The following is a 12,947-nucleotide window of genomic DNA, read 5'->3' on the forward strand; positions in this document are numbered from 1 at the left end:
TGTTCAGTGAGGGAACAGGCTGCCATGGCAGGAGCAGAAAAGGCAGCACAAGGCCCATCTTACAGGTTTGGAGAAAGACACCTGGGGCTGTGAACTGAAGCCCCATAAACCTGTCATAAAATAAGGACACGACCCAGACAAGATGTCAGCTGAAATCTTTCCAGCTCACAGGTCTGTCCTCAAAAACTAACCACTCCGTGCACACTGCCCTTCTCATCTCAGTCCTGGCTGCAGCCACAGGACCTCACTCAAAACAGCTGCGTGTTCAGGAGGGCTGCTCAGTGAACTGCCCACCCCAAAGGGGTCTCAAATGCTCCCCAGGTGCTAGGCTCCAAGGCACCCCACCACTGCCATCAGCTGACACTCCACCAGAATGGAGCTCCACTGGCACCTGCACGTCCTCCTTGCAGCAGGGATGCTCTGCTGGTGAGTGCAATCACACCCGAGAGACAGACATCCATCATCCATGCCGTGCAGAAAGTGTGCAAGACAGGGTGAGGAGGCTCCTTGAAGCCCAGCGCTCACCGTTGGTGCTGACACACCACTCAGAGGCCTTCTGGGGAAATGCAGGACTCGATGGATCCCACGGCTCAGCCTGGATGGAAAGCACACTCTCACAGAGCAGCGGTCTGTGAAAGCAGAGACACCCACAGCTCTCCCCTGCCAGCTGTGTGGCTGCAGGTCCCACCGCACAGGCAGCGCTGCCCTGGGGTACTGGAGTTTGGGGCTTGGATCTGGCCACCATCAGCTCCATGTCCCTCCATACACTGGAAGCTCTCCTCTCTTTAGTCAGCCGTGGCTAAATTGCAGCCTCTGCAATGCTCAGCCGCCTCATTTCCCTTCCTTTCTCTATTTTCTGTCAGAAGAAAATGACATAGTGCTCACCAGTGGAGGAAATCAAAGACAACTATGTTGACCTCAACTTGGGCATGTTTCCATCCTGCTGACTATTCTTCTAATTCTCACCTCCTGGTCCCATATTCACTTTCAAACCATTAGGTCTCACCTCAAGTATTCATTTTTCTCTACTATTAGAAAGGTCTCTATGTCCACATTAAAGGTCTCCTATGAGCACAACCGAAATGCAAACCCCCTCTGGTTCCTTTGGAAAACAACATCCTATGAAACGCAGCTGTTTGGAGCAGGCCACTTGCTTTCTCTCTCACCTCCTGGTCCCATATTCACTTTCAAACCATTAGGTCTCACCTCAAGTATTCATTTTTCTCTACTATTAGAAAGGTCTCTATGTCCACATTAAAGGTCTCCTATGAGCACAACCGAAATGCAAACCCCCTCTGGTTCCTTTGGAAAACAACATCCTATGAAACGCAGCTGTTTGGAGCAGGCCACTTGCTTTCTCTGCAAAACATGCCACAGTGAGCACAACCATCCCTGCTTCATTCTCATTTGCAAGTGTTTGCTGAAACTTTCACAGGCATTTCTTATGTGCTAAATATAAAGTGCAAGTGCCTTTCCATAAGGCTCTGTCTGACAGGGGAGCAGCTGCTTCTGTGCCCATGCCACTGTCCTCACACACCGTACTGGCAGCACAAAATAAAACAGCAGCATGAAAGAGAGTTGCACCATCGATGCTGTGAGTACCTACAGGACTCACCTCCTGCCACTTGGCTCAGCAGCTGAATCACAGCTATCAATCCAAACTGAAGATCTTTCCTTTAAACTCACTTTAGTAGGTCACTTGCAACCCCTCAAGCTGCTGCTGGACACAGGGGAAGCCAAGAAAAAGGTGACACCTTCTGTTGACTCAGCTAATTACACTTGATTATTGCTGGAGCGGGTGCTGTGGCACTCGTGGGCTTTCCCCACTGCAACAACCCATGACTTGAGATGTGTTTCCCAACAAACAGCTCTCGGGGATTAAGATGAAGGGAGGAGAAGGGGGCTTGAGGTGCAAGCAGGGTTGCAGGTGAGAGCCCTAAACCTCCGCCTTGCTCAAGTGATGGCTCCATCACTGCAGGCTGAACTCAACTGGGGAAAAGTTAACAGAAGAATCACACTCACAGCTCCTTGAAACCCCAGCAGTCACCTACCCTTCTCACCCAGCTTCCCAGCACACACATTGAGAGCTCAATTCCTGAGGTTAAACACCTAAATTAATAAGGCATCTCCAGTCATGCTCTGGAAATATTTACTCCTTGCAAAATTACTGGTTGGTACCCAAGGATGGGACACACCTGGAAGTTCGGAATTCTACCTCTGCCCAAGTATGTGTCACTTCACAAGCACATCTAAGGAGAAAACCCCAGGAAACTAACATCTTCTGACCCCAAAGCAATGAACCCCCAGTTTTACCTGGATCGAGGTGTGTAAAGGACCCAATGACAAAGTCCAGTGTTGAGACAGCCAGCAGGAAGAGCAGCAGCAGCTGGAGCCTGATGATCCACTTCACCCCAGCCAGGTTGATCCCCAGCAGGCCGAGCAGGACAGCCAAGGAGATCCCACGCACTGCCCAGATGTTGCTGAGGCTCAGGACATCTGCAATGGACTCTGCAAAGCCAGTGATGTACATAGCACCTGCAACACACTGAGGAACAGAGCTCTGTGAGTGTCCTGTGGCAGAAAAAGGGATCCCCAGCCTCTGTCCTGGGCTGCGGAGGTCTTTGTTCAGACAGACAGACATTTGCTGTCACAATACAACCTTTCAAGTTACTCTAGCCTACAGGGACTGAACCTTGCTGCAGTAAGACAGCACAGTGCCAGAGCAGCACAGCTACTGCCCACGCAAAGAGAGAAGGCTGAGCGCTCGGGCCAGTGACCCAGCAATGTGCCACTGGCTCTGACATTTACTCTCCATTAACACTCCAAGAAAAACCACACTGGATTCTCCAAGGGAGAAAAGGATGGGTCAACCTCTATGTTTCTTCTCATCTTCTGTTTCTCTGGAGGAAAGGGTCCCAGTTCAACACCTGCCTGGAGAACAGCAGTTTGTTTCCCCCTTCGCTGCCTCCCAGGGGTTATTTTTAACTTGGTGTTTAGTTTGGATGAAAAGTCTGATACTTCACTGGCTCCCCATCTCGTTGCTGGAACAGAGCCTGCACTTTTGAGGAGGATGCATTGTGCAAGCCATGCCCCCCTGAGCTCCTGGGAAAACTGCCTATTTGTCTTGCAGCAGGGCAGGACACGCACTCTGCCCCGGGTGGCTGAGAGTCTGCAGGATGGGACATCTGCAGCACAGGCTCAAGCCTCAAACCCCACTGTGGGGCAGCGATCCAAAATACCAGGACATTTCTCTGCAGAGGTTCCCTCTAGCTGACATTTCAGCAACAACCTTTTCCAATGCATGGCATCCCTGGAAAACCAGGACAGGGCAGACAGCTGCATGGTGACATGGGTGGTGTGACCTTGGATCTTGCAACCCCACTATCTCTGTCCATGTATGAGGGATGTGCAGCACAGCTCCTGCATGACTGGAAGGCAGAAAACTCCTACCCAAGCCAGCAAGAGCAGAGCAGACTCCTCATCCACTGCAGATTCTCCACCTTGGACAGACCCAGCACTGCTTCACTGAGGGTGTTGAGAACAACCTGGCCCATACCCAGGAGCTGAAAGTTCATGCACGTTTTCCAGTGAGGTGCATGGCATTCATCTATTCAGACTTGGACACCTAAAACTTGGAGATCCTGGAGGATTCACTTCCATCATAGGCAGACACCTAGCACAGACTGGGAGAACTATACCCTGAGAGTCTCTGCATCGGGAGCATGTGGCCAGTCATTCCTAACTTGCCCTAGTCAGACCAGGGAATAGAGAATACCCCATTTCTGGCCACACTTGTCTCAAGATTAAAGTGCTCCATGAGCATCTTGTAGTGGGAGAGCAGCCTGCAGCTGGTGCAAAGCATGTTGGGCAGAAAGCACAGCCAAGATGGGAGAGGCATCAGCTTTCAGGAGCAGGCAAAGTGTTCTTAAGTGAGTTGCCAGCTCCCACCCCACAGCCCCCTGTGCACATGGGATGCCTAGGCAGGGGCTGGGGCTGCTGCAGCTCAGCTTTTATGACCCTCAGGACAGGCTGCAACCTGATTGCTTTCCCAGCCGGGGTCCTCTCGGCGAGTGAGAGTGGAAAATATTACAGGAAGGATTCTGATGTGTGGCCCATTTCCATATCTTGGCTTGTAACTGGGTTCAGTTTGCATTTTATGGACACTTGCTTTTAAACTGGAGTGAAAGGAGAAGAGGGGATTATTTTTGGTTTGGGGGTTGTTAAGGGGTTTTGGAGATTGCTGTAAGCCAGTCACTTAAAAACAAACCTCCATAAAAATGCTTCTCTGCTCACCACATTTTATACTGTTCATAACTTCTTTATGGGGGGAGGGGGTTAAGTTACTGCAGGTTTAAGAGATTATTTTCCTTTCTTTATGTACACTACTTGTGTATTTTGGTGCTTCACCACCGTGACAGTTCCTTGGGGTCTTTCAGAAAACCCAGAACTGTGACTTTTGGCTTGCTGGAAGTCAATTAGCTGTGGCCCTTACTGCTGCCCAGCTCTCCTCCCTAGCTTCACTTCTGCTGGCTCCTGCAGAGAAGTAGCCAAGACTTGCCTGGTCCCTAAGGGCATGGGGAGCATGCCAAGGCCAACCTGCCAGTCCGTAGCTGCTCACTTAGCTTTAGGTGTCCACCCTGACCTCTCCTGCTTCAGTTAACTCCAGTCTCCTGCCAGCAGGGGCACGTCCTGGCAATGGGGGTAATTTGGGATGGGAGGGCCTGTTCTACAGTTTGCTTGTTCAGACACACAACTCTTCCACCATCATGACCCATGCCAGGCAGCATATTGCTGTGCATAGGTTTGCTGCTGGGGAGCAGAGTGGGGCTGAATGCTGCCGTGGTGCTCTCCCATGTAGTCCAGCATAGTGGAACATTACTCATCTCTTACTTGGAGCATTACTTCCCGTGTTTGGAACGCACAAGGTTCATATATGTATTGCAAAGTCTCTAAATTTTCTTTAAATAACTTTTTTTAATTACCTGGCCAAAAATGTAAAGGAGGCCAATGGTCCCCCCTACTTGACCTCCAAGGACAGTAGAAATCATGGAGTAGACTCCTCCACTTCCAATGCTGCACTTCTCACATACCCCAATTCCAGACAAAACTGTCACCAGGGCAACCAGGATGACAAAGGACACCAGAAACATGCCCATTACAATGCCAGTGTTTCCCTGGAATGAAAAAATAAATAAAATCGAATAAAGATCAATTCACACCAACTCTGTTGAGACAGAAAAAGGACCTACCCACTTCTAGTCACTAGTGATCTATGAATCTGGAGTCATTACAGGTTAAAAGAAACACACACAGACACTCCTACATGTCTAATTAATGTAATTGATTGCCACATTTACAGCTCCTATTAGCACCTCTTTGATGAAGACTTGTCTCAGCCTGGGCAGACCTTTGCAGGTTCTGCTCAGTCACCAGGCTCCTGCATGAATCACTGATTTTGTCCTCTGGTTTAAAGGGAATGAGGTCAAACAATGATTCAGCCACCATGGGCAGGGGATCACCACCACCTATTTACATATTTTAGAATGACATGCTTCAAAAAACCAAAAAAGAAACCAAAAAAACAAACCACTTTCGTAACAAAAAGCAGTTTCAAAATTGAACCCATGGGATTTGTGAGAGCTGGTTTATTAACAGCATCAAGCCCGCATTTAAATTTTTCAGAACATTTACCTTTGAAAGCTCTGATCCTCCCAACAATGAGATCCCAAAGAAAAAAAAAACCAAAGGCAACACAGCGTGGAAGATAAATAACACTCTCATAAACCAGCGTGCGCCAGCCCTTATCTGCGGGACGTACGCGGAGTGGCAGGTGGCTCTCCCCTCCCTGCACTCAGAGGAGTTGTGCGCAGAGGATTCAGCCCTGCTGAAAAAAAAACAACCCTCCTTGGGGCGGAGGGAGGGTTCTGGGAGGAGCTGCTGCACCAGCCACAGTCTCACAGTGGGGTGAAGAGCCAAAGCGTCTGAACAAACACAGCTGGAGGTGCCTGCTGGAAGCTTTAAGGGCCAGCATAGCCCCTTTTTTGGAGGGCTCAGTTTGCCATTTAGGGTTGGATTTTCAGAAAGAGAAGGTGCTTAGTATCTCCAAAAGCATTCAAGGACCTCTTCTGAGTTCAGGATCTTTCCAGCACATGGCTGTAATTTATTTTCCAGGGTCAAAAGTTTTCCCTCGTGCTCCAGCCCACCTTCCCCTGCTGACAAATCACTCAGCTCAGTGCACAGCCACCAGAAATCTCTTCCAGTGCCCAGCGCTTCGTTAAGGTCTGGCTTCCCTTCCCTGCCTTTACTCATATTACAGGCCATGTCCACAACCTCCCTTTCCAACCTTGCTCCAGTAACGCTCATCTCTGAGGTCACACTAGCTGTGATGGGGTTTGTTTATCACCAGCACTAAAAGGCTGCTTCCCTGCTCTGGGGTTGGTTGAAATCCCAGATACTTTTTTTTTTTCCTCTCTTTTTTGTGGAAATAACAGAAACATATCCAGGATGTTGCTATCATCATAAAATCCTATTTTAGTTCAGCATCCTGCTGCCTTTGACAGGGGTGTTATCTGGTCAGTGGGGAACAGAGCCAAGGTTTGCTATAAACGCAGCTGCGGCTGGGTCAGCACCACGGCCCACTCCAACCCCACGCTCCTTTTTAAAAGGACAATTGTTCTTTTTCTTCATCTGCTTACCCTCAGGGTAAAGGGTTAATAAATCTGACATGCTTCAGTTAAAAGAAAAAAAAAAAAAAGGCAAACATATGCAAACATTCACAAAGCCTTGGGCTGTAGCCTTCGGCTTTTCCTGGTGCTGGTGGCACCAGGCTAAGGCAGCAGCTAGTTAATGGGCAATCCAATGGTTCCCACATTGGAAGAAGAGAAGGGATTAACAGAAGAAGGGATTAACACTAAAAGCAAGGAGGAAGGCTGGACTCACAAAAACAAGCAGACAAAGTGGGAAGAAAAAGCCTCCATTAAACACTGATACTTATCTATGCATGCTGGAATGGGTGAGTGCAGCAACAATCCCTGTTGAGCACTTCGGAAAGATTAGAGTCCCCTGGAACTGCAAAGCTTCACCAGCCCCAGCTCTGGCTCTGGAAATTTATAACAAAAGCCTGACTCTGCAAACAGCTCGACATATGACTGTCTTCTGCCCGGGGAGTTCTCTGCCAACCCAGACTTCTCCTCCCTTCCCTTTCATGCTAGCTTCCAGCTGGTTCAGTTTTCCTTTTATTTGCAGGCTTTATTTTTATTTGTGTTTGCTCCAGCAGTAACTTGCTTTCAAAGGAGATGTAGAGGAAATAAAATCAGAATGAAAAGGGAGCTAGAAAATCATCCCAACTTCCCCACCATGACAACTGCAGATCCATTCAACACCTCCAGCAACACAATTTTCAATACAGAGTGCAAGTGTCTTCCTGCTCCTTTTGGAAGATGTCCACTATGCCTGTGACATGAACTCTGCCTGAAGCTCAAACCCCACCCGTTCCTGGGGGAGCTTTCCTTCTTCTAAGGGAAAATTTTAAGGGACAATACAACACTTTGCATCAGGAGGGGAGCAGAGACACTTCAGGCTCTGACCTTCAGTGAGATACTATTCTGGATCCAGAAGTGGAAATCTCTTTCATAACGATGACAACTTCACCTGACTGAGGACTCTGTTCAAGAAATCAGAGAGTGCAACACTGACATGTTTGGAAGAGATCTGCTTCAGCGGTGTTGGAAAGACAGCAGAGTATCTGTAACTACAGTCATATGCTATATATGAAAAGCAGTTATTTTGTCTCAACAGTACAACTCAAGGGTGTCCCTGTTCATTGGCAAGCTTGGTTGTTGTGTTTTTTTCTTTCCAAAAGCTAAAATAGGAAACTACTTACAAAGACCTCTTCAGCCTTATATTTTAGTACAACTTTTTGAAATCCTACAAAATATCAGAGGGCGTAAGCAATGTCTACATTAAACAGCACCAAATCAAACACATTTGTGTGGTAGTAAAGACAGAAGGTAAGGAAGTATGGAAGAAAATGTCTATTCAAACGTTCAGTCAAGTCAGCACTCACTCACCACGAGCCATCCTGTCCTCAGGAAAAGAACCACTCCAAAAATGTTGATCATGCAGGAGGTGAAGACGCCATCCCACGTTCCAAAAAGCACTGGCTCCCATACAAACAGCTGGATCTTCCACCAGGGTTTGGTCTGCGTTTGAGACACCTAGAGAAAAGCAAAGCCTTCTGTTTTACCTCTCCTGTTTTATGGGCAGACTGCAGAAATGGTGCAACATAGCCACCAACAGCTGCTAAGACACCCCTTTGCTGCAAGTTGTCTCTAAAAATAAGGGGCAGTAGGGCTGTTGGGATCCCTGGGCCCTGAAAGAGAGGGTTCCCTGCAATACCCTGTTTATATTCTTGTAGGATAAGCAGCAACAGAATCCTGCTTGGCCTCAGTGAATTAACCCTGTTATATTAACCAAAAACACTATTCAAGGGTCCTCTACAGAGCCTGCAGCTATACATTGTGCTTCTCCTGTCCCTGCCAAATGCCCCACCAAAGCAATCAGGATACACAGTGGACAGGAGAAGTCTCCTAGAGGAGATGACAAATCAGGTTGGATGAGCTTGGACCAAGAGAGTAGGTTAAGATGGTCTTCCCATCACACATAGTCATGCCAGATCAGGACACTTTGTTTCTAGAGGAGAGACAGAATTCTAGTGCTTGGGGCACAGTGAATTTCAGAGCTGCTGGAATGAAGACCTGAAACTCCAGGGAAACTGCAGTTTTCCTATTGCAACTGTTTCCTCCTGCCCTCTGGAAATCAAGTCCCCTCTTTCTCTTTCTAATACACCGCAGCTTTACATTGCAAAACAAACGGCAGTTTTGCTACTTCAGTCCTGTTCACCTGCCACAGAGGTGACCAGGAGGAGTGCAGAAACCATGGAGGTGGAAAACTGGGAAAGGAAATGGCTCTCTGACATACCTGCTGTGCTTCCTCATGGAACAGCTCTTGGACACATCCCTCGCTTCGGGCACCATTCAGACTGAACATTGTATCCTTCCCGTTGCCTCTGCCTGCCCAATGCACAGCTGTAACACAACCACAGGCGAAGCTGATCCGAGTGGAAGGTCAGCTATTCTTCTCGGTCAAATTCCTGCCGTGCTGGATCCTCCGTTGTAGAAGATTCATGGTTTTATTGCACTTTACTATGAAAGCAGGAAAGACAGAAGACACGTCTGCTGCTTTCTTAGGCTGCCAAAGCACAAGGCTATTAACCAGATGGAGTCGACAGTGGCTCATAGCAGATGCTGAACTAGAGTGACACCACAGCAGGCAGAGAGCAGTGCTCCTGCAGCACCCTCCCAAGGCCTGCTCCTGGCACAGGCTCTGCCATCAGCCCTGCATTTAGCAACCCTTGGTGGCCTTTTCTGAATCTATCCATACCCCTGGCATGCCCAGCATCCTGTCACACTAGCTCCACAGCTTCACTGTGAGTTGTCTGCAAAATGCATTTCCTCGCATTGGTTTTACATCAGGTGCCTGGTAACTTCATTGCATGCCCCCGTGCTTCCACAACATAGGATATATGGATTATTTACTTCCCAGCAGCACTAATGACTTCACAGCCTTGATCACATCCCCTTCAGCTGTGCCTTTTGCAAACTAGGGTCCTGCCAATGTAACCTGCTACTGACAAGCGACCTCGTTACCACACTCTGCTCCTCTTCCAGAGTGACACAGAAGTGGAACTGGAGCAGCTAAAGGCATCCACCACCACAGACCACACTCTACATTGCTGATGCTCTCAGCCATTCCCTGCACTGATATACAGGAGCCTTTCTTCACAGTCATACCCACCCTTAGAGGGACAGTCATCTTGCCTGCAGTGGCCCAACTCCTACCTGCCACAGGCAGACCCTGGCAGTGGGTCAGGCTTAACTCAACACCATGTATGTACCAAGAAAGCAGCATCAGGATTTATTTCAAGGGTATCTTAGCACATCTTTACAGAAGAGGAAAGCTAGCACAATACTTCTCTGACTCAAAACTGCTGGTTCTTCCCCTCATCGTGATGTTTTTAAAATTAAGTTCTCTCTTGAACTGTGGAGAGGTGCTTTTGTACGTTTCCCTCCAGCTGGCTGCAAGTCTTAACTTCTCCCAAATGGTCTTGTGAAGGCCATTAATCAGTCACCCAGTTTCCCATACCAGTTGTCAACAGAGCCTTTTTGGCCATTCCTCAGTACAGCTACACCATGCCTAGGTAAGACACACAGGGCTACAGCCAGAAGGGAGGAAGACATGCCCCACAAATATGGAGAGAGCAGTTTGTCTAGAACATTGGCTCTCCTGGGGCTGATAGTTTTCTGGCCAATTGAGCTCACATGCTCACAAGAACCAATCATGATCACACAAGGATTGCACCAGTGGCTGGACACCTTACCTGAGACCACAGACTAAATTAATCACAGGCAGAGTGTAGAAATCTCTGACTCCTCAAGCTTGCAAACTCTGGAGACAAAGTCACCAACAAAAAGTGTGTTTTTCCTATTGCACAAGGACAGGGACATACAGAAACTACTTTGTGTCAGTCAGGATTTCTGCACCAGGGTATGAATCCCAGATCAGCACTTTCACCATCCTGCCCTTATTATTGTACTTTGACATACCCAATAATAAATAACCAAAGCAGATGCTGTTCCACCACGGTATTTCAGCTGCAGAAGGTCTCCTGCAGCTGGAGTACAATGGCCAGCACAGGAGGTTTTTCTTCACCCTGCCCATGTGGCTGGTTAAGCAGTACCAAAGCCGTAAGAGTTCATTGATTCCCCACTGCTCCCTCCACAGTTTTTGAAGCAAATAACCCTTCACAATATCAGAAATGGTTGCTGTTACAGGGAGATTGTGGCTTCAAGCAGGGCAAAAGCAGCAGGAGCAGATGAACTCTGAAGAAACAGAGCTCATGTGTTTATGTAAATAGCCACAGTAATAAAAAAAGGGAAGAAAATACACAACATGAAACAAGATTACAATTGAATAGCCATATTCTCCTAAGATTCCCCAATGCAGCATTTCCTCAACAGAGACTTCACTCCGTGAAGCATTCACTGCGGCCATTCAAATTCCAGTCTCCTACAGCAGACCCACCTGGATGTAGAAAAACAGGGAGGCTGCAGCCTTACAGCCCCTGTTCTCCTACACCACTCCTCCAAGGGAGCCCAGAAGGAGATGGCCCCAACCCCTTCGGGCAGCTCAGGGTGACTCGAGCCACTTGCTCAGTGTGCCCAGTGTGTAACCATGGGTAGGTTTGATGCACCCATATTACCCATCTGAAACTTGCAAAATACAGAAAGGACTGCACACATGGATTTCAGACCTGAAGCACACCTTCCAAGAAAAGTTAGCTGCCTAGACATTTAAATCCCCTTATCTAATAATTTCTTCCCTTTTTCTCTGCATTAAAACCCTCCTGCCCTGTGCTCTGGAGCCCTTTTTGCTCAGCTCTGCTTCTGCTCACCTTGGTGTAAGAGCTTTCTCCTCCTACAATCACAGGGAATTGTCTCTCCACTATTGCTCCTCTGTGGCATTTCCAACTGCCTAAAATCTTATTACTCAATTCTGCAATTATTTACATCTCTCCTCAATGCATGGATCCATTCATCCCTACGAGATAATCAAGGCAAACACAGGAGGGGGGATAAGGCACAGAAGTGAGAGCTGAACAAACACACCAGGACAGCTGCTGCATGCACAGCCACATCTCAATCCATGCGATGTGCATGTATTTTTGCAATTTAGGGTCTGTGAGTGGAAAGTCCTTGGGGCAGGAGCCTTCCTTTTGCCCCATGCAGGACACTATCAGCACAGCTTGGTTTCTAAGTTGCTGCACAGCACAGTGATGTTTTTGGGAGCTGTTATCTATCTAGGTCACCAACGCAGCGGAAACTTTTTCTGCTATACACACCAGCAGGCCAAACAAACCAAACAGGCACAATTTTCCTCTAATATAAGTGAACCTCTAACTTGAAAGTTAATTGATGTTATTTTTCCTAAAGTTTCAGCCAAATACACTAACCAGTCTATAAATTAAAGAATGGCTGTTTTAATCTTTCCATAACATTTAGCACTCAAGAGAGCAGAAGAGCATTAGCAAACCTCGCAGAAACATTACAAAGGCTCATCCCCTTTTCCTATGACACTTCTATATTTAATTACAAAACCAGATTCCTATAGATTAAATTTCTGTGCCCTCTGCATCTTTTCAAAACACTATTTTATTAATCATCACATTAAAACTATTTCTGAGCTAAGCGTCACTGCTCTGAGCTACTCAACAGCTGGCTGATTTTACAGAGGAAAGGTTAATGCCTTCCCAAGCACAACTGCGTGTGGTCCCACGACCTCTGCAGCCTCCGTCCCTGCCAGAGGAGGTACTTCCAAGCCTCCCTCCCCTCAAGGGACCCAGCAGCCAACAGCACTTTAGTTTTAATAAATCCCTTCAACTCCTCTCCAGGTCAAATTCTTAAAAACACCTAATTTAGGGGACTCTGAGGAAGTCAGGAATTAAGAGGAAATAAAGCTAGCATCAATGCAACGAAGGTAACACCACCCAGAGCAGCGCTTGGCTATTCCCAGTTACTCATTTACTGTGCCAGCCAGGACAATTACCCAGCTCGTTCTGTTTTCACATATCTTCGCAGTGTAGCGAGGGCTGCGGAGCACCGGAGCTGGGAAACACGCCCGGGCTCTCCCCAGGAGCTCCAGTTTCCCGGTGTGGCCGGACGGCTCCGCTTTAGCAGAGGCCACGATGGTGCCAACACCTTCGTTCCCAAGGCTCTGCAGCCACCACCGCGCCGAGCTGCCCGGACAGCGTTCCAACGACCTGTTCCCTCTTCCCTTTGCTTTTTTTCCCTATTATTTCCTTCTTTTTTTTTGTTACTTCCCCCTCTCCT

At 47.9% G+C, this 12,947-nt stretch overlaps 1 protein-coding gene across 1 annotated transcript in view; it reads right to left on the reverse strand.

Moving 5' to 3' along the window:
- Window positions 1–9,048, reverse strand: part of SLC12A8 (solute carrier family 12, member 8) — a 46,757-nt gene extending 37,709 nt beyond the window's left edge. Inside the window, exons 1-4 of the mRNA XM_009085245.1 lie at window positions 8,980–9,048; window positions 8,070–8,216; window positions 4,983–5,174; window positions 2,314–2,545 (exon numbers count right to left, since the gene is read on the reverse strand). Coding sequence (XP_009083493.1) covers window positions 2,314–2,545; window positions 4,983–5,174; window positions 8,070–8,216; window positions 8,980–9,048 — 640 coding nt within the window. The remainder of the gene's footprint in view (window positions 1–2,313; window positions 2,546–4,982; window positions 5,175–8,069; window positions 8,217–8,979) is intronic.
- Window positions 9,049–12,947: the final 3,899 nt, after the last annotated feature.

The sequence above is a fragment of the Acanthisitta chloris genome, unplaced genomic scaffold (genome assembly GCF_000695815.1).
Source record: "Acanthisitta chloris isolate BGI_N310 unplaced genomic scaffold, ASM69581v1 scaffold12532, whole genome shotgun sequence".
NCBI classification, from domain to species: domain Eukaryota; kingdom Metazoa; phylum Chordata; class Aves; order Passeriformes; family Acanthisittidae; genus Acanthisitta; species Acanthisitta chloris.